We start from the raw sequence: 25438 nt of genomic DNA, 5'->3' as shown, positions 1-25438 counted from the left end.
TGTTGTTTCAGCAATGCTATAACAGCAACAGAGGTGAATTATTTCTATTTCACTTTACTAGAACACATCCAGAAAATATGTATGCAGTTTTTTTTTGGTTTTTTTTAAAGTCGCACCACTTCATTCCAAATTCCAATTATCACAGAATTTGACAGAGAGAAACTTTGCTTGAAACTTTTGCACAGTACTGTATATTCAGTAAAACTTGCAGTATATACTTGATATTGTTTGACATCATTGGCTATAACACTTCCAAGAAGGAAACAGCTGTGAATTGAGGTAACAACAAGAAGGAAAAGCATTAGGAGGTATTAAAACGCTGCTAAAAAGAACAAGGTTCAACATTTTAATACTGAGGTTTATCAGTGACCAACAGTGCGAGGAGGAGATGAGAGATTCAGCAGGCTAATAATCAGCCAAGCCCCAACAAACCAGCAAGAGGGGTCTCCCCCAGTTTTTGTAACAATCCACAATACTACTACAGTTTTTTTCTGATTATTTTATGCATTTTTATATTATATTCATTTCAGATCAGCTCATTCTATGGAATCAGTATTGGGTTAATAATTCTGCGCACAAAACAATGACTCACGAACCATGTATGTGATTTCACACGCACAGATATTAACCACAACAGGACATTGATTGACAGCTCTCAGGGAGTGAGGAGCTGCCAGGTTGGGGAATTTCACATATAGGATCCTGGCAAGAGGAGAGACAGTGGCCACGTCGACTGGAGGAGCGTCAAATAATGGTAATGTTGTCCATAGAGCATGTTTAATATTCGCTATTCATACATTTTCAAGTAGGTTTTAGCTGTCAATAACTACTTGAGTGGAAGATTAACAGGTTGAATGAAAGAATCTGGAGTTATAAAACAACTGGTTATTTCTTGAAGTGGACACTTCAACTTACTTAAAAATGAAATAGTTACCAATACTGTGCTACGTACCTCCTGAGGAAGCTCCAGTTTGCATGGATCAGTGCTCTCCTTTGACTGCAAGCCCATTAAGTAGGGAACAGGAGCATCCAGGAAGTGGAGGAGGGAGGCTGGCAGGATGGGAACATAGACGTGCTGCCACTGGAAGGGAAACAGCAGAGCGGTGACGCCTTCTGCCACCGTCATCAACCGTTGGTAGTCTGAGAGTGAAAGAAAATTATGTTATTATGTTGCCCAGAGTGAACGGTCAACGGTGCTTTGGATGTGTATCAAATCAACATATTCCAACACAATTCGACATTTGTAACGTGTTTATTTGCGAAAATATATTACAACGAAAATGTTCCTCGGCAGATGTGGCCGCCATCTTTCTTGAAAAATGTCAGGCTCGCTGAATTTGCATCATCAAATTTAGCATCATTGGTAATTTCATCTTCCGCTTCTTTTTAAGCCTGCATCAGAGCTCACTACATTTTGAGGGTTGTTTATGAGGGGAAAATAGCATTTCCACTTGCTCCCAGCTACATGTGCACACGCACAATTTAGGGTTAGGGCAAAAATGTAGGGTTAGGGGAGGTATTGGGACATGGCCTAAACCAGGGCTATTCAACAAAAATTTCCGGAGGGCCAGCTTTTCAGAAGGATACAAATAGATACAAAATGTTATAAATTATTTAGCACTTATTTATTGAAATTGCTTCCAGTTTTGTGCAAAAAAGTTAAGTAACAAAACCACCAACATTCAGGTACAATACAATGTGTGTAGAGTGCAAAAAAGGTTACAGTACCACCAACATTTTGGGTATAACAGTCACAATTGGCTCGATGTAAATGTGATGATTCTGTCTCTTGGCTCCGAAAAGGTGTAAATCTTTGAGCCTAAAATTCTCCCTAAAGCAGTTTGAGGAGTGCCTACATTCAAATGACCACATCTTCTTCAAATGTTTTAAGATTTCCAATGAAATCTCACTAATGATTATTCTGAATAAGGGGGGCATTAGGTTTGATGAGGAAAAAACAATGTTTGATTCATCAGAGACACACTACACTATTATTTGTAGGTGGACTTACCCTGTGAGTAGAGGAGGATCTGCATCTCCAGTAGGGTGCATGTGAACACCTGAACAAGGTTTTCCAGTCCCAGCAGACTGAAGGTTTCTGTGAGGGGGAAGTCAGCTAGTGGTAGTTCCAGTAATCCTGGCCTCTGACAGACAATTGGTTGGTATACACCATGGAACTTGAGCGTGCGTCCAGGGGCGGGCAGTGGCACCTCAAACAGGATGTTGTAAATGTAGCTCTCCAGTGGTAGTGGAGGGATAGCGGCTGCTGTGATGGCCCTATGAAGCTGCGACAGGAAGTGGCGACAAGCATGCATGAACGGCATGGGGCTGATCAGACACAAAGCTTTGGACACGTAGAGGGTGTCTCGCGATGAGTCGTAGCCAATCACAGCATGAGGTGAAGACGAGGCAGATGAAGAAGAGGGGGGGTCAACCTCGTCTAGACTGCTGGCCAGAGAGTCCGTGCTCGAGGAGGAGGAGGAGGAAGATGGAGGAGGGTTGGATGATGTGTGCCTCTGGTACAGGGTATGCATGGCGGAGCAGATCTGCGGGCTGGTCACCTCCTCGTAGAAGGAGTGGACAAAGCCATAAGTTCGAGAGCCGTCCTCCTTAGTGATGATAAAGGAGTGAAACTGAGGATCAAGCTGGCCAGCCTGTGTCCGGAACGACAGTCCTTTAGGCATACACAACTGCAGGGAAAGCAAAAAGGAGTCAATCACCACACTGTCGTCAGGGACTTTTTTCTGTTCATCCCCACATTATCTTTATCACTGTACTGGTACAATACATGTATTCATATTCATACACTCATTCTCTACCACCTATTTTAAGGGTCATGGGGTGGGCAGGTACATCCTAGAGAGATGAGCAGTCTATCACATGATCATTCAGGATCATGGGACTCTCCGTCACATACACTTTAGTCAATGTGTCAGCTTTCACTTCACTATTACATTTGCATCGTGTACCTGCTGCATCGTTGCTCCAGCAGTCCATCGCTTAAGCAGAGAATAGGCAAGTTCTATTTTTGACCGGAAATCAAACCCTGATAAAACATTAATGCTATGCAGATGCAACGTGCCACAATACTACTATACATATTCACTGGAATCCTGGGGTCACATTCACACCTACTCTCAATTTAGAGTCACCAAACGTTTGAAAAAAACAGAAGCACCTAATAAAACACACACACACACACATAGACAAAGTTCACACAAAAGCACATGGTTAAAATGGAATTCAAACCAGTTACCACCAATGTTTACTCTGGTCTTGGATTGCTCTGCATCAGCCCTTTTCTTTTTCTTCCCCAAAAACAGTCTTTGGTTTGCGACCAACACCTGTTATTGGCACCTTTTGTGCCATAATGTTGCTGCAAGTGTCTCGTGTCACATGGAAGTTTTTGCCAGCTAGCATAGGCTCTTGTGTTGTCCTCTGATCATGCGCGGTTAAAGACTGATGGATCACAATTTGTTCAGGATGTCCAACATGATTGGTGTTTTTACAGGTTTGTCAGTTCCACAGGTGACCGACATGTTTCATTTTTGTGACAACGTATTAATTAATTGATTACAATCAGGGTGTGAAGAGGATTTTACGCATGACAGTAAATAATGCTCCAGAAAATAATCTCCCACCCTATCTTAAAGGCAAACTCGTTGTGATGGAAAAAAGTGGAGAGAGGAATGACGGTGATGTTTCCAGAGGACTGTCAACAGCTTGCAATCATTGTGTCAGGTTTCAGTGAGAGCACCTGCTGCATTATGGTCTGTTTCTACGATGGCAGACGAGACTCACGGCTGAATTATTAAGCAGCACTGACACCCCCCCCCCACACACACACACACAAAGGAGCCGTTTGTAAAGTGGAGGAAGCTGAAATTAACATCAACATTTTTGCCACATTTGCTCCAAACAATGTTTAAAAAATGTTATGTACATTTTAACTTTGTTAACTTTTACACATGTACAACAATATTTGTATGACCAAAAATATATATCACGTTGTTGTTTTTTCATGCATAATCAGGTGTTTTAGCATTTTCTACTCATTCTAAGAATTACTGCAGTAGATTAACTTAGGATGGTCTATTTTACTGTCATGAATACTGTAGAATAACTCCATACTAGTACAGGTTCACATGGCCCCAGAAAATGATGCTGTTTACAAAGAAGAGCTACTCGTGATTCTAATGAAGTGAGGAATCGAAATTGCAGTCAAAATACAGAACTTTTAATGTGCAACTCAACAACAAAAATTTCCAGTGTTACCTGATGGAGGGTGCAGACCTTAACTTCATGCATTCTTGATATTCCAAGACATGCTTAAGGCCACATTATACTTCTCCGACTGCGTAATGCGTTATCCGTCTGCGTCACCACGTAGACGACTCGAGCCTTTATACTTCTGCGTCGTGGTGACGGATATGCGCTGCAATTTCCCACCCGATCAGTAGGGGTCGCTGCGCAAGGTTGTTGTGCTTTTGGCTACAGTGAGCAATGGCGTCCGAGGGAGAAAGACTGTTGTTGTTGAAACAGCGGCCGTTTGTCACTTTTCTGTGTCACGGAACACAGTTTTAAGATAATTTGAGGCGAGAAATTGGCCATTTAGAGTCTAAACATGTGCTGTGTGTGTTAAGATATGACGTATTTATAGTTCGGCAGCGACGAAGTCGGCGGTGTTCAGCTCCGCCCTCTGTGGACGCTCGCTGCTCACTGTGAGCCGGCACAGAGCAGCTTATCTCGGCCTGTCCTGAGGACCAATCGCAGCTCTTGCCGTCTCCGTTGTCCCTTGACGGAGTGACGGACACTTAAAAAATATTCCGTGCAGCCGGAGACGACGCAGAGGCTCTTCGACAGTTTCTGCGTCGACGCAGAGGACTCTGCGTAGCCTACACAGAGCACTTTACGCAGGAGTATAAATTGGGCTTCACTAGGGCTGTCAAAATAACTCAAAAATGATATTCGAATATTTCCTCTTAAAAAACACAGATATTGGAATATATTCGAATAGTATTTGCATCGCGCATCCGCTGCATCTGGGGGCTTTCAATCAGCCAGACTGTCAGGTGATGACAGCATGACGTCAATAACAGGACGAACTAATACAACGAGACATAACTAAATGTATATGTAGTTTATTTAAGTAAATTAACTAATGACTAAGAGCGCAGACCACATTCGCTCACTCTCTCTGCTGAGTGCCGATGAAAAGTTGTGTGCAAGTGATTAAAGGTCCCGACTCTTGTCCCAAATATGACAGGCTTCGTTCAGTGATTGAAACAAATATATAAACATTAATGAAACGCCCATTAGCAAAGCAGACAGCAGCGCCTCAGCTGCGCGGATGTTGTGTAATCAAATACACCGGTATGGCGGTATATTAAAAATTCATATCATAACGGGAAAAAAAATGGTATTTGGTGTGAACCGGTATACCGCCCAGCCCTAACTTATATATATATATATATATATATATATATATATATATGTATATATATATATACATATATATTTATTTAAATAGTTAAATCTAAATATTAAAAGTTAAATGAAGATGTGAAGCGCAGCTCTCATTCCATGGTAGCACTACGGCGATGCACGAACACCTACCATGTTGACAGCATCCTTGTCGAATGGGTTTGCCTCCACATTCTCAGGGAAATGAGCCAAAACTTTGGACTTGAATGTTCTCTTCAGGGGATTTTGGTCACCTGGAAATGAAAACATGAACTTTGAGATGATTGGTGGGAAATTGTGAGAGAGTCAACAGCCAATCATCAGTATGTGATTCTGTAATTGATATATTTGATTCTTCTGTAACAGCAGGTGCACTGATTTGTGTCCTTCTGATGTTAAAGTGCATGTATGTAAAGCATTACTGTATTTGAGACACTTCAACTTCAGCATCATTAAAGACTCCGAAGCGAATCAACTTAAATATCTTGGGTTGCTTGCAGTGAACTCTGTTAGTCAACATGGTGCTGTGAGCAGGCCCAGAGGGACAATCGGGAGAACCGGGACAATTCCAGGTGGGCTGAGCTGGATTAAGGGCTGCAAGGGCTGGTTTAAGGCTCTTACATACAGTGGTATGCAAAAGTTTGGGCACCCCTGTAAATGTTTCCTTTATAAATCATTGGATGTTTGGATACGAAATTTCAGTCAAATATATCATATAGGAGACAAACACAGTGATATTTGAGAAAGGAAATAAAGTTTATATGATTTACAGAACGTGTGCAAGAATTATTTAAACAAAACTAGGCATGTGCATAAATTTAGGTACCACAAAAGACACATTTTGTGCATCCTTCTTTTTTCTTTCATTTTTGCCACAGCAGAGGAAAACATCTAACCAGATCCGACCCAGATTATGGATTTGTAAGCAATTTAAATTTAACATGGTTCAGTCCCATTTAACTTAAGTGACAGTGAGATCAGGATGAATATTGTTATATTTATGTAAGATTCTGATAAAAATGTAAACATTTCAGATGCCGGTATGTATAACACAGGTGACAAAGTCTTTCAGCTTTGGCGGTGGTCTGCTAAATATATGTTTAAACATTTAAGCGAAGACAGGCAATATCTAAAATAATTTGGTGACAATCTAAGAGAGATTAATCATGAAGTCATGTTAGTGTGGCTTCTAACATGTCTATCTGAAAACAGGAGCAGCTAAGTGAGTAAAGCAGGCATGCAAACAGACTTGAGAATTTACCTCCGGCTGTAGTATCTGGATTCCTGCCTTGGAGGTTTGCCTCTAGCCACTGGTACAATGCTATGGACAATCCACATGCAGAAAATCAAACAGAGAAAAAACAGCGAAATGTCAAAACTAATACACACCGAGAAGCACAGAATGGTTAATGGAAGAGAAAATGAGTGGATCATCAACAGGACATACATTATCAATATCACAACAAAGCATGCATTGCACACATAATGCACTTGTGGGAAATGGAGTATGAACAGTTAAAAACACTTTTTACATCTCAGTAGGGATGAATTTTAAGAAATAGTACTAAAGCGGTCAGGCTTTTAGTCAGCAGGGCGTCCGGGCATCCTGGGGACGCCCTGTACTGAAAATAATAAGAAATTAGACGCCCTACTTTTAGGCAGGACGCCCAAAAGACGCCCTATTTTTTCCTCCTGATTCCCCCGGTAACCACCGAAACGTTGTTGTGATGGTAGGGTATCGACAGGCGCGTGCTGGCCGCAAAAGATCAGTTTGGAACGCCAATAAAACGATTTCAACAAGCTGTGAGTACACGGTGGAACAGCACCTTTTAAATGCTGGAAAGTCTCTTTGGGCAAAAGCGAAACTTGCCTGCAGCGCAGATTCTGAACTCCCTTCTCTCTCTCTTTGAGCAGTTAACTAAAGAGATCAGCTCATCTGATGCATCTGTTATTCCCTTAATAACAGCGCTAAAGCGTCTTCTATACAAAGATTGAGACCACGGAGTGAAAACAATGAAAAGTGCGCTCTTTTCATAATCGACCAGTCGACTTGGAAAAGTCCAAGTCGACTAATTAGTTGACACTTTCTGGCTCGACCAAGATTGTGATTGGTCGACTACATTTTTTTATGGTGAATTTTATGAGGAGGAATGTACCAAGTGAGTTTTGGTGGTTCAATAAATACTCTGAATATCGTGTCTATTAATCACGATTTCAATATCGCTAATATATTTTTTGCCATAATCGTCCAGCCCTAGTTTAAACATGTTACAGTGTCATTGAAAAACACAGACAAAATGTAAATTATTTTATTTGTAATTGTGTATTTTTAATGTTTTAATGATTTGCTTTCCAAATGGCGCTGTGGAAAAGGCCCACACAAGCCCACATCTGACAGGGAAAATAGCCAATACTGCAGCGTGGCACCTGGGGTGGTAAAACAGTATTGTGCAACAAATGGGAGATGGGACCCCCCGATTATTAATGGGTATTTTGCACACTGCAATAAATTAGAATATTGTGGAAAAGTTGATTTATTTCAGTAATTCAACTCAAATAGTGAAACCCTGTATTATATAAATTCAATACACTGACTGAAGTAGTTTAAGTCTTCAAATGTTTACTAAGTGCTGTGAGACATGCAAGAAAAATACGAATTGCTCTAAAGCGGAACTAGACCGGAAGTTCCTATTAACGCTGTTTTTTTGGTGTGTATCTGCGTCATTACCTTGTTTATGAAGCCCTGACGGTTCGAAACAAACAGTTCAGCCACTGCTGAGAACGTTGTGTTTTATTGTAATCTCGGGGCTCAACGAGATCTCTGAAAATCCCGTAATAGTTACGTAAACAGCGGTTCTCCTGAACAACCGATCATCCTGCTCCGGGCACTAGTCCGGGCACATCCGGTTACGTACATTGAACTGCAGAAGAAGAATAACGTCCGTTGTGGAGGTGTTTCACGAGCGACAGTGTCTTCTGACTCTGGGTCTGACTCCGGTTTAAAGTCATAAAACTGAAGCGGGGAGTCGTGAAGAAGCTATTTTTAAACACTGTTAAAACAATGTTTTGATAATGAGGAGCAGTGCATCCACCGTTCCAGAGGGGGGCGCTGCGCTTCTGAGAACGGATGTGCTGGATAGTACTGGCCAATCACAAGTCTTCTGGGGGTGAAAGTTCACTCTGAAATCTCGCAGCAGAAAAACACCGTCAGAAAAGAGGATTTCTATCGGCTCGTTTACAGCAACTAGGAGGTTTTTGACCATAAAAACAAGTTAATATATGTAAGTAGACCTGCATAACTAACATTTATGTGCAACAGGACCACTCTGTCACCTCTAATCGATCGATAGTTCAGACAATGACCCGAGGTATGGTTAAATATCTGACTGTCACACAAAATACACAACTGTATAAAAAAAACACAATATAATAGAACACAAAGACCATGATCACTGGTAGCATGGCGTCCATGGCAGTCTGTCTGTCTGTCTCAAGCAGGCGGCATCTAAAATGCTGGTACATTGTTTACTCAGCCTTATCACCCAGAACAGAGGTCAGTGAGATGAGTTGGAACTCAATCAGTAAGACATCAAAGTCCAGTTACACACACACAGTGACTGAACCCTGGTCTGTCAATAACCCAGCCATTAAAAAATATTTTAGCAAACCAGACCTGATGCATCCGTTTCCATCAGGCTTTTAGCTAGGATTTTTTAGAGGGTTTCTCCAGATTCTCAAGAGCTCACTTTTTATTGTTTTTACTCCGTGGTCTCATTCTTTCTTTAGAAGACGCTTATCCACTAATTCCTTATTATTTGCCCTGCTGGCTAAAGGCCTGGTTTCTATCAGGCTCAGATATTGACAATGTATATTGACATTGAGAATGCTAATCGAAAAAATAATCCCTAGATTAATCGTTTGAAAAATAATCGTTTGGGACAACTGTAGACCTTACTGTTCTGTAAACCTTAATAACTTTGTAGGTATCTGTACATTACATTACATTGTATTTCCATTTTTGGAAAACTATCTACTTTAACTCCACTATATTTCAAGGCAAAATATCATAGTTTTTACTGGGCTGCAACTTATGACTATTTCAATAGTCAAGTTGTCATCGACTACTGTAATGACTAGTCAGAATGTGAACTGATTATAATCTTTTTATGATCGTGAGAAGCCAAAATCAAAATCATGAATAAAATTCAATTTATCGTCCAGCCCTAGTTTAGACCCCCCCCCTCAACTGTTGCATTTGAGGCTTTCAGGGGGTCTTGAGTGTTAATCAGGGGGGTCTAACCCCCCCTGTATTTCGCACAGTGATTTATTGAGATGCACCTGTACATGGCACGTCTGCACTTAACTTAATCATCCATTTACCCACTGAAGGAATTAGCTATCATTGTCAACCTGAGGTTCATTGTCTTTTCCAAGGACATGTCCAAATGCAGACTTGAGGCTCACCAATTACATGCTCTCCTGATCCACAGCCTCCCCGTTCACTGAAGGGAACTCATTATCTTGAGAAACATCAAAACCCTGATGTAAAAACATCATAATGTTACCAATAAGAAAGCAGTTGTTCTACATAATATACATATACAGTATAGAGAGAGACTGGTAGCATGCGGCCTTCGTGCTGACTGACAGTCTGTGTGCAGACAGATGGCCCAAGCCAGAGCGGAGCTTTAGCTGCACAAATCCCTTTGTGCCATGCTGCCCTCTGAGGACACGCTTTGTCCTTCACAGCGCCACTCTTACTTACCATGACACTGAACAGTTCCCAGCAGACGCAACAGAGCTCTTAAACCAAAGTGCAGGACAAAGAGGGACTGGACTAGAGCAGTAAGTTCCCCAAAAGTTCCATACAATCGGATCAAGTCAAGTGTAGCATAGTCCATGCACCATGCAAATGTAATGACAGACCATACTCTTGCATCTCAGTTTCTCAGTTTCATGTCTGAAACATTTCCATCATCTGAAACTGTACCAGTCTAGCTACCACACCAAGCAGCTTAAATAACAGTGTGGTGTACTGATGTCCATTGCTGACATGCTGAGATGTTTTTCTCAAAATCTCTAAAATAAAATGTGTAGAGTGTAGGGCATGAATGACTTCTGATTTAATTGTCCAGTTTTTTTATGTATTGTATATGTATTGTAGCGTGTAGCTCACAAACTAGCATCTGTGCTCCAGTTTCTGTGATGAGAAGTAGCTCATACAGAGAGGTGTGGTTTCACTGACGTCTTGACCAGAAGGGGGTTGTCCTATGCAAATGTGGTGATTCTGTGATGAATCTTTGAGGCTAAAATTGTTCCTAAAGCAGTCTGAGGTGTGCCTACATTTAAATGACCACACTTCTTCAAATACTATCTGATTTGCATGTGTTAGACATTGTTGGAAAGCTTAGATCACACTTTCATAATCTGTAAATAACTCAAAATATCACTTAGTCTATTTGTTCCCAGTTTTGCCATGGCTGGCCACATATCTCTGACATGCCAAACATATCCCACCCCACATTAGTGCTTTGCTCCACACACCTATCAATCGCACAGTGCTGCAGACACAAAATGCATGTGGTGTTAGAATGTAGGGAATATTTTAGGCTCTGTAACAAGGCCAGGGTGTATTTATACCACTGGCACTATATCATTGGCATCCAGTGGTGGAATGTAACAAAGTACAAATACTTTGTTACTGTACTTAAGTACATTTTTCATGTATCTGCACTTTACTCAAGTAGAATAAATAGTGCATATTTTTAACTTTTACTGTGTTACATTATTCAGCAATTATCTATACTTTCTACTCCGCTACATTTCCACAATACGTTTCGGTACATTTTCTGATAAGTTCTGGACCCGACTGTTGCACTACTTTTTATACTGTTCTATTTAAATGCCTTTTTTATTTTACAGTGGTTGCACTTTAATTTTTTTTTTTAAAGAATAATTCCTAGATTTGTTTAGTTAAGTTGCTGTTGCACTACTTTTTTATACTGTTCTTTTTAAAAATAAATGTAAATATAAATGGCTTCCATTTGCTGTATTCATTCTTGTTTTTAATAGGGTTTAACCTGAGCCAGACCTCACCACAATGGAAATGATATCACAGTCATGCAGGCGTAGTATGATTTAAAACAGGGGTTCTCAAAGTTTTGATACCTGAGGGCCAATTTAGGAACCCAACATTGGACTGAGGGCCGCCAAAGGAAAAAAACAGAAAGAAATCCCGTTTGTAATAATTTTAATGACCAGATTGCAGGTCTACAGTTTACACTTATTGGTCTGTATCCAGTAATGTCCAATAAACATTTAACAAGTTTAGAAGCTCCTGGATCAAAACGATCAACTGAAATTCATTGCGGGCCGCCAGAAATGTTTCTGCGGGCCGCCATTGGCCCCCGGGCAGCACTTTGAGAACCAATGATAAAAACAAAATAATAATAATAATTATTATTATTATAATAACACACTGGTATGGGTAACGGTTCTTGGTATCAGCCGATACCCACAGCACAAGTATCGGTATCTACTTAAGTCTCTACTTAAAGTACATTTAAAATTAGGTACTTTTTACTTTTACTGAAGTAGGGTTGTCATTTTGGTACTTCTACTTTTACTAAAATAAATATTTCCCTGGTTATTTGTACTTTTACTTAAGTACTGAGGTTCAGTACTTCCTCCACCACTGTTGGCATCATCTGCAGGGGATGTCTGGACTCACAAAGTGGCTATTTATGGGAGGGATTTAAGCAGCTAATTGGCATTGCAGTCTGGACTAAAGAGCTCAGGATTTGTAATCAGCTGACTTTTTTTTATTAGTAACACATAATAATAGTGGGCAGTTAATTAGTAAATGGTCTGTATATACACTTTTCTAGTCTTGGTGACGACTCAATTGATTGATTGATTGATTTGTTTATTCAAGTGTCAAACACCATGGTGCCTATGGAAGCAAATTTGTGCCATTATCCAAATGAAAATGCATGAACAGAAATGCTTTTTAATTTTCAAAATGGAGCTGCATTTTGTGACTGATAAATAAAATGAATAATCAATATTTCAAAATGCATTTTCATTTTCAAATTCAAGACTGCTCATTCTGTGATTTAAATCAAATGATAAAGAAAATGACATTTAAGATTTCATTTTCAAAATACCCTCCAGCAAAAAGGTAACAAAATTCAATTTGAAATGTCAAATTTGAAAATGAAAAAGCATTAACAGAAATGCTTTTTATTATTTTTTATTATTATTATTATAATTTTTTAATTAAGAGAAGAGCACAGTCAGCAGAGGTGGTGTGCAGAAAAGAAAAGGCCTGCACCCGATGAAGGGCACACTCTATAATTGTAATGCCTTGACTTTAGTGAGGTAAGTACACACAGTCCCAGCCATAACAACAAAATTATTATTATTATTTTTTCCATGTTGAGTTACTTGCCCTTACTTCATGAGTCACCATAATTAATTTAACACTTTCCAATATTATATTAGATAAGAGCATAGGCAGAAGTAGTGCAGGAGAAGCCAAGAAAAATGAAGTGCTCTCAGCCAGGCTGCAAACTGTGCCATTAGATTAGGCAGTTGTGTGTATGCTTGCTACAGTACAAACATTCAGTTTGTAGTCATTATTTCAAATGTTAAAAAAATGTCAAGTTTCACAGGAGACAGGAGGGCACAGTTGTGTATGTAGTTGTGCTACAGCCTTGTATTTTTACATTGCAGCTATTTTCTTCAAATGGATGGACTGCCTTTTTCTTTTTTACACATTCTATGCAGGAAGAGATGTTTATTTGACTGTATTCACTATAGACTAGTTTAGTAAGTTAACTTATATCTTTAGTTTGTTGTTAAAGATAGTGATACTGCAACACCCTACTTTCAACTATTATTTTCAATTCATGTACCGGAAACTCTATAGTAAATAATGTTTTAAGAAAAACATTGAGTTTAAATAGTTAGAATTTCACATTTCAAAATTCATGTTGTCGTCAATTCTGCCATATTAGGACGAGGTTTTGGTCTCCATGAGAACTACTGGTGCTGACTGGTTTATGCTGGACAAAAGGTCCTAGGTAACTAATACGTAACAAATACAAGAACACACGTTTAAGTCCTCTGAACTTTGGCCAAGAGCCGTTGACAGTTGTGCTGTGATGGGATCAGCATGCTGTTAAGAGCATATCTACTGCTGCAGTAAGATAAACAGACATGAGTTCATAATGAAACATTCTGGGAAAATTATAAACACAGAAGCAGCTGATGAGTGACAGCTCTCATCACATTTAACCACAGCTGCCTTTCATCAGCAAACGCCAATAAAGAACACATCAATAGCAAGAAAACAACAATAAAGAAGCACAGGAACATTCAAGTGTTCAATCTGATGCTAATGAAAGCAAGTAGATACAACACTGAGTATTCCACAGGAGTCTGTGTTGGTGACCTCAGACTGGTATTCACCTATTTTCTGAAGCAAAAGCATACAGTTATGTCAGGAACAGTGAGTTGTGAGAGAGGAAGAGCACAACAGGAATCTACCATCTGGTTAAAACATTTTAGAAATGCGGTGGTGATTTCTCACACACATAAAGCTCATTTGTCCTTCAAAAATAAAACAAAACCTGTAGAAGTACAGCTCAATTAATAAAACATTTAAAAGAAAGTAGGGCTGCAATTTTCTCAATTAAATTGATTTAATGTCGAAAAAGATGCTCCTAAATGTCTCGCTTTGTCCTAAAATCCATTTTATTATAATTTTTTTGGTATATGGATACACCAGAAAATAGTCACATTTTAGAAGCTGAAAAAACTTGATTAACTGTTTTGGCCCTAATAAAAAGCCTTTAACTTTGACTATCCTGTTAGTGCACAATTTCTACAGCATTCCTTTTACGTTATGCATCTTAGTGAGGACACATCATTATTGACATAATTAATTCCCTATCCTTAACCATCACATCACTAACTAATAACTAATAACTAATAACCCTAAAACCAGGTCTTAACCTTGAACAAGCAGACAAAAGACCCCACAAAGGATTTCTAACGTTTTAGGATCTCCAATATATAAATACATAAATACACGCGCACACACATGCTTTTTAATTGATAATTGACTGCTTGATTTGGAAAGTCAATGACAGAACATTGACATTCTTGCTTTTTTTCTATAAAATAAAAACAACTTGTGGGATTTTAGCATCTTGAATGTGAATATGTTCTAATTTCTTTAAATAAATCTCTAATAAATCAATTTAATATTATATTTCCGACGAAAACAAAACATCCTCTGACGTCTTCATCACGAATAATGGGAAACAAAGTAGGCATTTCCCACCGATTTATGGAATTAATAACTAATAAAAGATCGGTAAACACACACACACACACACACATATTCTTGTACTTGCTGCATACTGAGGACTGGGTTGCTGACAAAGTGAGGACCAGCATTTCCACTTTATAAATCAACATAATTACAAATATCTACTTCATGAATTACGTCTACAAAGAACTACTGGTTGCAGTACCATTAAATGTCTGCAGGTGGAGCCCCAGAGCAAAAAGGGCAGGGAAACTTTTTCGATTTTTTTTTTGGTCCAACATTTTACAAAAACGTCATACTATACTATGTCATCCAAAAGTTGAAAAACATTTTGAAAAAAAATGTTGGTCCAAAATTTGACAAAAAAATGTGGTTTTGACAAATTGAGTATAGCATGTTATAGCAACCTAAGGCAGTGATTTCAATGAAAACAAAGTGAGGACCGGCCAAAATATCCTCACTCCGTAAAAATGACCTCATTTTGTTGGTTAAAAACCCTCACTGGTCCTCAGTATGCCGCAAGTACAAGAACACACACACACAGCGAAGTGATCAAAGGATGACTTTGCTCCTTGTCGTTTCGTGGTGCATATTATTTCTTAATGTATTTGAATATAATACTTATACAAGTGAAAAACATGGTTTAACACACTCCTGCAGTTAGACGTGTGCGCACCTGCTAGCTGATCCGGCTCCAGTCCACTTTCTATGTCCATCCCGCAAACAACGAAGTAGTGCGCGAAGCGGCAAGGCGCCGCGCCGGACGCCGCGGAGCTGCCACTCATCCCGGCTTTGGTGTAAACTCTGTCACCTCCTATCTCTCCAGGGCAGGCATGAGTGCTGTCGCAAGGGAAACTGCGGAGGGAAAGAAAGAAACGCTCTTCTGCGGTGGAGTTCTCGCGATAAACACAAGCTTCTTACTTTGACCAAGTTGCTTGAACAACCTGCTCCACAGAGAGAGGAATGCGTTCACGTCCAGAGTCTGTAGTAACTAGAGAGAGAGAGGGAGGGCGCTACACCTCGGCGCTAGCACAGCCAATTCTCGCGAGAAGATCAAGCAGCTGTGTTTCTGTGGCCGTTTCTCAATACCCAAGTATGCCAGTATGTACTTGCTTACTTGGAAAGTACATACTTGAGAAGTACGACTGAAGTACATACTTGAGAAGTACGACTGAAGTACATACTTGCCAAGTACGGGAGTACACGAGCACGATTCTTCAATGGGAACAGCAGTGTACTTCCTTGTTCTACTGTTTGAATGGCGGGTGGCGCGAAGCATTTAAGCCTCATTACCGCCACCTACAGTGTTGATGAATGAACATATAAAATACTTTTAAATAAACATATATTGTTGTTATTTTCACATTTTATTTTATTATTAAAAGGGTTATTTTAGAACCAGATCTTTTAGTGGTTCGTTGTGATTTGTGCGATGAACCACCTTGTTAGAGAACAGCATGTTATTCAATCAATAGTGAAACATTGAACAATTTTACATTTTAGAGAGGTTATAAAGGTTTTAGGTGCATTCTGAAATAGAATCCAAAAGCCAAACACCCCTAACTTTTTATGAATAATGCATAATATACACCAAACTAAAACTAAATTTAACAATATGGTATATATTGCGAATACTGGTGTATTTATAACAATAGGGGTGGAGTAGCTCTGCGGTTAAGACTGCTACTCCTGTGTGCAGAGATATTATGATCACAAGTTCAACTCCACCCCTGGTTGGTTGTACTCAATTCTTATTGTATTAATAAAAGTGTAATGTAACGTAATAACAACACAAATCAAATACATTTTGCTGGGCGAAATGGTTAATTTAGCCATGACACATAATAAGGGCTAAAAATTTTCAATTCAATTTTCAAACATACTCTTGTCAATTCCATGTACTTTTTAATCAATATAATGTATTGATTGAAACGTTTTTTTTTGTTTTTTTATACATATTATGTTATATTTAATTTATAATATTTAGTATATTTCACAAATGTTTTTAATATCATAAATATGATACAATATACCCCGATATAGATATAATATCAATATATTACCCAGCCCTAGTACAGATTATTGTTATGGAATTTTTTTTTTTTTTAAACATTATATGCATGAAGCACACTGGCAACTCTGCTTATGATGGTTGCCATGGAAACAACACAGTTTTGGAGACAGAACTAATACAATATCTGGTATAGGTAGTAACAGGCAGCTGTATTGTGAATAGTGATTTATTTTAAGTACTGGTTGAATTAAATATTTTAGGTTTACGTAGTGCAGCACTGCCTCCTAGTGGTGTATTCAAAATATTGTCTGCTATTTTGTCTTTCTCTGGAAAAAAGTGGTAATTTCTTACATCTTTTCTGCTTTTTTTCTGTCTGTTGTTTAATGATGTCTCAACTTCCTGAAAAATGGCTGAACATTCACTGTGTGTATGAACTATACTGATGAAGATGAACAGAACCATGGTTTACTTCTTTTTTTTTTGTAGATTGGGTCTATGTATCATAATGTTACCTAAATGGGTAGTCATGCACGCCAGTTCATTTAACTGTTGTTTATTTATTGTTGTAATTATGGTTCTTTTATCTATTTTAATTATTTTTTGATGTGCATGTTATCATAATTCTACTTCTATGTATTGCACAGATGTTTCAGGTAAAGGAGAACTGTGGGCCCTACATTAAACTGAAGCTAGCGAGTGTGGGATTTCTTTATTTACTTCATTTATTTGAAAGGACCAGTGTACAGTCAAGACATAATGTTTACCTTCAATACACTATAGCAGATCTGATCCACAGGAATCAGAGCGAACAGTGCTGAACTGTAGATCAGTTAAAAAGATCTTTAAATCCTCCAACATTTCTAAAATCACAACCCGCTCAACCATATTTTAGTCCTTGGTCATGTTCTGTTAGAACTTATGTTTATGCCCTTTTACAATTAACACGGTAAACCAGTAAAAACACTATAATGTTTTAATGTTTGTAAACTTTCAAATTTGTTTCATATTTAAAAGTTATAATGAAGCAAAAGTAAGGTTAAAACCTAATGCATAAATAAAGTCAGCATTTCAATAAAGGCAACGCAGTGCGTAGGTGTTTGCAACAACATTTCAGTTCTGGATAAATGCAAAGTAAAATCATACATTGTTAACTTTCTTTAAAAAAATATTAAGCGAGCCGGCTTCCCTGATTTCTATAGGTAATTTGTTCAATAGCTTTGGGTCCTAACAACAATCAAAAGACATCAAGTGAAAAGATAGAAATGTGTCTTATCTTTTTGGTTACGACCTCAGTGCCTGATTTCATATTAAAATGGTAATATTTTGTCATTTATTTATGATGGGTACTCTGAACATATCTCAGTTAGAGTGCATGCTGCAGAAATACAGTCCAGAAAACATTAACACATTTATTTTTATGTTGTTGTTTTTTATTTAAGATACATTTACAGAGCTTCATTCTGATATATACTAATGTGATGTTGCAAACAGATCTACTGTGCAATAGTTGACACTTTATATGATGATGTTCACTGTCGCTGTAGTTTACTCACATAGATACCTGTCTCTATCTATCGATGTCTTTTTTACTGTCCAGTTCTCAGGAAAGCCACATTTCTGAGAAAATGAGATTCACCAAACCTATAGATCAGGAGGTTTTCACGGGGCGACACCTGCTGGTCGTTTTTCATAATTACACAGCTACACATGAGAATGCAGATATACCACCGGATAACAGCTGATTTGAAAATCAATGAACCATTTGCTATTAATGACCACACATCCTGCAGTCTGCAGGTGAGTAGCTCTAAAGTATCAGTAACATCAAACTATCTATCTAAGTGTTGACATTGCAATGAAGGCAAAGAGGCAGTACTTTTATTTTTAAGAGTACAACGCAAACATAGCCAATCGGAAGCAAGTGGGAAGAGAAGACCCACCCACCAATGAAAAGGAAATATTTGGGGATATATCTGGTTGTCAGTAAGACCAGTGAAACGAAAAATCAGACTGAATTTTGTTTTTTTTGGCCAAAATTGAAAAAAACGAACGAAAACAAACTTATACATATGTATACACACATACATATATCTATGTGTACATATATATATATGTATATAAATATAATGGACGCTATATTATAGTGTCCATTTAAATACATATACAATGACAGTGCGACATTAATCACCGCCGACAGCACCGCTGTCATATCATAATAGGGCTCGGGTACCGCGTTGCATTCTGGGACGTGGCGGCCATGTTGATGGCTTCGCGAATGTAAACAAACAGCAAGTGAACGAGGAGAAGAATGAGGAGCAGTGCATCCACCGTTCCAGAGGGGGGAGCTGTGCTTCTGAGAGCCAATCACAACACACTCTGTCTTCTGGGACTGAGAGTTGAGTCTGAAATATCGCGGCTGGGGAACAGCGTCAGAAAAGAGAGATTTCTATCGGCTCGTTTACAGCAACTAGGAGGTTTTTGAGCATAAAAACAAGTTAATGTATGTAAGTAGACCTCCATAACTAACATATATGTGCAACAGGACCACTCTATGTGAGCTTTAACAGAATACTCACCTAACATGGTGTCTGACAGGGGCAAACGCACTACAACGACCCAAAACACACGCAGAAGAAGGAACAAGCTGCATATTCACAAATAATGCAGATTCAAAAGCACAAACGAAAACAAAAGCAATGTGACACCAGAAAATGCACTGCAAAAGAAAAATGATGAGCCGAAAGCCAAAATACATACAACAGAAACACGTTGAGAGAACAAAACGATGCAAAACCAACAACACACAAATCCCAAAATAGAAGAGAAAAAAAACAGCATCTTCAATAACGGAAGTGCTCCAGTCTGTGGGGTCACTGCTGTGCGGCTCTACGACCAGCTGTTACAATACTTGGGGACTACTTAATTCTTACTTTATTAAAAGACCTGGACATGTTGAACAAAAGCATAAAAGTTCTCCTCCTGGAATCCTACAGTTGAGTTTTTATGATCAGTGTTTTAAATCTTCAAAATTTTGTCCACTATTGTAAAGCAGCCGTCACGTGATCTTGCGAGACCAATAAGGTGTAAACAATCTCTGGAAATAGAAGTGAAGAAAATGAAATTACTCAAATAGTCCACAATAAGTGATTAGAAGGGATTCTAAACAAACAGCCAAATAGACAATAAGGGGAGGAAAAAGTGTGACAATCCTATTTTTAACCCCCATTAAATATGTATGTATACTACCCTCCTCTTACAATATATTACGCTGTATTTTAAAGAGTTGTTTTGGTATTTCAGCATAGGATATGCTCTTTGGATGGGTTAGGGCAGGGGTCTGCAACCTTTAGAATGAAAAGAGCCATTTGTGTCCCCTCTCCACCCAAATAAAATTATTCTGGAGCCGCAAAAAACCTATTTCATCCTTAAAATGAAGATAAAATAACATGTAAAGTTGTTGTTTTTACACATGTACTATATTCAAAGAACTACAGTTTGTCGCACGTTGATACCAAACCTCTAAAGTGTAGAAAAATGACTTTGAGATGAAATTTTATGTACAATTTTATGTAGTTTACGTATGAGAAAATCTGCCTGGCCTAAGTATATGGATCTAAGCATGGACAGGACTCCAAATGTGAATTTCTTCATGTATGCATTACTTTAATGGCTTTCAGGGGTGGTTTTCCAATTGGATGTGATGGACAAAATATCCAAAACACTATTATTTACGCCTTTAACTTGACAAAAAAGTGTGAAAAACATGAAAAGTTTTTTTTCTTCAAAGCGAGAAGGAGCCACTACCGAGGGGCTGAAGAGCCACATGAGGCTCTGGAGCCGCAGGTTGCCGACCCCTGGGTTAGGGTTACTAGATGCTTGTTTATTAGAAAACCATAGGCCTATGTCTCAATGCACTTATTGTAAGTATGTTTGGATGAAATCATTTGGTAACTGACTGTAATGAATGTGAACACATTCCTGTGTGTGCCTGAAATTGGTCCCGCCCACGCTCACATGCTTCATTTCCTCCTATTGAAAGACGTATTACGTGTAGTCTTTTCTTCAGGAAGCTCCTGTTGACTGTTTCCTTAACAGCTCCCACACTGTGAATAAACAGCACACACACACACACACACACATACACACACACACGCACACACACACGCACGCACACCGGAATCGATCTTCCGTCTAGGGAGGCACTCCCAAAAAAAGACTCAGCCTCCTCCCTTTCCTTTTCCTCCTTTTCAATAGTTTCTTATTATCACCCCTCCACTCCCATCAATTTCTTTGTTATATTTAAAACTATAAATAACAGCACGCTGGAGACTCAAGTTTTATTTTTTTACATTTTTCATTCAGGGCACATTCTGAGATTTACTGGAACTTTATGAATACAATTGTAAAGAAAAATGACCAAAGTGCTGGAGATGAGGGTGGAACTAAAGGACAGCATTGATGTCGTTGTTTTACTGTAGTGTATGAGACGCTTGGCACATTTTGTTGCAAGCTAAAAAATACCTTGCGTAATAATGGAGTCTGCATTTGGCAAATAAAAGATTAAAGGATCTATGGCAAAGCAGACACATCTTACCATACATTTGTTTTAAGTTGACTTGATGACTGCTGTGTTTACAGGATTCAGAACACTGTTATCTGAGTATCAGTCCACTATTTAGATCCTTTCACTGACAATCCTTTTTGATTTATCACTAGATGAACACATTAATCAAATATGTAGAACACAAATATATGTAGAACAAGTCAGACTTGTCCCGGGTGATAACCTTTCTCTTAAGAGGAGCAACAGTGTTTAGAACTGTTTGCAAGGTTAAATTTGTGTTGTCCACTATTCCATTAAGTTCTGTGGGAGTGATGTTTCTATTGTCTTCCTCTGTGATAAAACATGGCTGGAGGGCAGACGAGAGCTGTTCAGTGAATTCTTCAACTGAACTGTTAAACAGCGACTGTAGTAATGCTGCTGTTTAGGATCAGTAACATTAGTAAGTACAACTTCAAATGAGATCAGACAATGGTCCGATATCAAAGGATTCTCATCAAATACTACCAAGTTATGTATGTCAATACCATATGTCAAGATAAGGTCAAGTGTGTGTCCATGACGATGTGTTGGTTTGTTAACCTGCTGCTTGAAGCCAATTGAGTCAAGCAGAACTTTAAAAGATGAGCCAAGACTATCATTGGCTACATCTACATGAATATTAAAATCACTTACTATGATGATTTTATCTGAACAGAGAACTAAATCAGATAAAAAATCTGCAAAATCACTTAAAAAGCCAGCGTAGGAGTTCGGTGGTCGGTATACATCCTGTATATCCTGTTCGTTTATCAATTCATTCACAAGCAACACTTTTGAGCGGAGAGAACAAATATTTAACAAACCACACTTAAAACTGTTTGTTCTCGGCTCGGAGAATGTCCTCGTGTTTATTTTAAGGTTACTTTCGAGGTTACTATGAATGACTACTGTTTCTCCATGACTGTCTAATGTATGGAGCCCTAGAGGCAGACACTGTGTTAATCCTAAATCTATGTTCATATATAGCTTTATCTTTATATATAGCATAGTCATTATCTATAGGGGTGTGACTGACCGAGTGAAGCCCATGTTATTGTTAGGGCACCACCTTGACAGCCAGCGGTTGAATGATAACATGCGACTATACATGTCATCACTCGTTCTATTAGGTAGAGGTCCAGAGAAACAAACCACATTAATTTTAGTGACCTCCGACTGGCGAAGCCGGATGTCGTTGCTGCCGATGTGATTAACGATTTTATTGAACCTACGATTAGCTTTAGCCAGCAGCTTCAAATGAGATTCGATGTCGCCCGCTCTGGCCCCAGGAATGCAACGGACTGTGGTCGCTGGAGTCTAAAACTTCACGTTCCGTAAAAAATAGAGTCACCTATAACTAGAGTCGTTTCCTCAGCGGGTGTGTCGCTGAGTGGGGAAAATGTGTTTGAAACGTGGGTCGGCCGTAGGCTAGCCGGGGGCTTCGGTTTAGAGCTACGCTTCCCACCGAATGGCACTGTGGAAAAGGCCCAGACACAAGCCCACATCTGACAGGGAAAATAGCCAATAGTGCAGGGTGGCACCTGGGGTGGTGACACAACAAATGGAAGATGGGACCCCCCGATTATTAATGGGTATTTCGCACACTGATGTACCCCCTCCCCACCAGGTCATCTCTCCCTGCTCTGTATCCCAGCATAAAACACCACTCAGGAAAACAATAAGCCCACCACCAGAACCATGAACAGCTTGTCTGATGTAGCCCTGGCTCAGCTGCAGGACTGTTTTCGATCATGAGGACCTACAGACGCAGTGCTAGGTTACATCACGCACTGCATTGAATGACGGATGACGGACGGGTAAGGTTGAGTCACTGCTAAATGCATGTAACTCTTACAGATCTGGGGACCGGGCCAAGTACAGGAGCAAGTGGTGCAGACCTCAAAAAGGGCATCAGAGGGGCTAAACTGGACTGTGTGAACAAGCTGTCTGATCACCTCTCAGACAACAACAACTCAGGGTGGGAGGGACTGAAACATGTCACAAACTACAGAGGCAACAGGACAAACACAGAAATAGACTTCTCATTAGAAAATAACAAACATCACCACCAAGCACACACCCCTGACCAGACCCCTCCCTCTGCAGAAACGGTGCATGTGCATGTTTTAAGTTCATTTGTCATGGTTTAGTTAGTTTCTATCCATCGGGAAAGTGGGAGTTTGTTCTTTTTGGCCTGGATTCACCCCGAAATTTTGTGAATACACTATCACAAACAAAACCATGTTTCCTTGTAAATTGTAATAAATTATTCACTTTTGTCACATAAATTTATTTCCACTCTCCTTTTCATCTTTTATGTTGCACTCTCTCCCTAGGCTGGTCCTGAAGAGGCAACAAATACAAGTACACGCACACGCGCACACACACACACACACACACACACACACACGCACACACACACACACACACACACACACACACACACACACTCTTCAACTGTCCACTCCTTTCTTATCTTTCCTGCTTCACATCCGTCCTACATATAACCTTTGACCCTTGGCCCCTTCCTGTCCATTCTTGACATGGAACATAGTTGTGTGGTACACACACACACACACACACACACACACACACACTTAAGGCCCCAGATGCTTCTCCAATTGGTACGAGGCTGATAACAAGGTGTGTGGAATGCTGTTTGTCCGACCGCTGATCTCATGTCAGGCCTCCTTTCACAGCAGATAACATTGCAGAACGAAGGAAAGCATCTTCTATTTTTTCTAATATTTGTTTTTCTCTCTTCACCGTCCTTTCAAATATCACTCCTAATCCTAATTGTGAACACTTTTGACCCGTGGTCTCACCATTAAAATAACAGCAAAAATAATATTGAGTCCAAAAAAGTCATGGGGGAAAATGATGGGAGAACTAAACAGAACTCAAGTAAACACTTCTTTTCTTTTTTACATTTCAATTAGTTTTTCTATAACCTTTCCACAATATTTTACCCAACTACCATGACATGGCTTTAGTGACTATAGCCACAATATGTAATAACTTATTATATTACAAAATGTGGCAACATTTTATTACATATTACGCTCAAGAAGTTTTTTAAATAATGCGGCAGTTTATTACAAAATGCGGCAGTTATTACATAGTTATTACATTATTACATAATGCGTTGTTACAAGCCCTGTCACAGTGCTGTGTAGCAAACATATAACATGGAATAAAATATCAGACCAACCTCTTGATAAACTTTCTGGGTTTTTTTTACCCAGATGTTATCAGTACTACATCATATCTCCTGTAGCTATACTAAAAACCTAAACTGTGGTGTCTCTCTGAGACTGGTACCATGTGAGAATGTGGGGGGGGGGGGTTACATGTGTAGGGGTGGTTGTTATGTGAGTAGTGGAACAGAGAGGAGAGGATAGGAGAGTATCACAAAGCTGCGGTTGTTTTGGTTTAGTTGCTGTTTTTAGTTAGGTTTTTGGGTTTTCTTATGTCACTTCCTGTTTTATTTTGGTGATGGGTTTCTGAGAGTGAAGCTTTTAAAGGTGCAGTGGTAACAGCAATAACCACTGCACCTTTAAAAGCTTCACTCTCCCTTTGTCGATGCGTCACGTTTGTTCAGAGAAGACCAAGTAATCGATTCAAGCGTTTGTATCTCGTTGTTCCCTCGTTCATGTTTATGTCGCAGCAAGACTGTCCTTTTGATTTCAGTTTTTCTGCTGTGCTCTCAGCTCAGGAGTTACAGTCACTAGTCACATGTACAGTTAGGTCCATAAATATTTGGACGTCGACACAGTTCTCTTTATTTTGGCTCTATACAACACTACAATGGATTTGAAATGAAATGAACAAGATGTGCTTTAACTGCACACTTAGCTTTGCTAATCAACGCTAATGCTAATTGAAAATGTAAACAATTGCGTTGTGCCTAATGAGGTTGCACAGTGTTTGTATTATGTTAGCCTTTAGGTTCCTTATCATGCATTACCATAACTTAAAAATCTTCTTCAGCTCCCACATACTTCTTACGGGCACTGCACTAGTCTATAGTTTTATATATATT

The 25438-nt window shown here is 39.2% G+C and overlaps 1 protein-coding gene across 1 annotated transcript in view; it reads right to left on the bottom strand.

Annotated features, from left to right (window-relative positions):
• LOC310941896 (DENN domain-containing protein 5B-like) overlaps positions 1 to 10001 on the bottom strand; it is a 33635-nt gene extending 23634 nt beyond the window's left edge. The window contains exons 1-5 of the mRNA XM_083907143.1: positions 9928 to 10001; positions 6725 to 6784; positions 5617 to 5717; positions 2012 to 2690; positions 953 to 1140 (exon numbers count right to left, since the gene is read on the bottom strand). Coding sequence (XP_083763269.1) covers positions 953 to 1140; positions 2012 to 2690; positions 5617 to 5619 — 870 coding nt within the window. The 5' untranslated portion in view covers positions 5620 to 5717; positions 6725 to 6784; positions 9928 to 10001. The remainder of the gene's footprint in view (positions 1 to 952; positions 1141 to 2011; positions 2691 to 5616; positions 5718 to 6724; positions 6785 to 9927) is intronic.
• Positions 10002 to 25438: the final 15437 nt, after the last annotated feature.

Source organism: Microchirus variegatus (genome assembly GCF_963457635.1).
Source record: "Microchirus variegatus genome assembly, chromosome: 20".
Lineage (NCBI taxonomy): Eukaryota > Metazoa > Chordata > Actinopteri > Pleuronectiformes > Soleidae > Microchirus > Microchirus variegatus.
The sequence above is the reverse complement of the archived record's forward strand: the minus strand, read 5'-3'. Positions and strand labels throughout refer to the sequence as shown.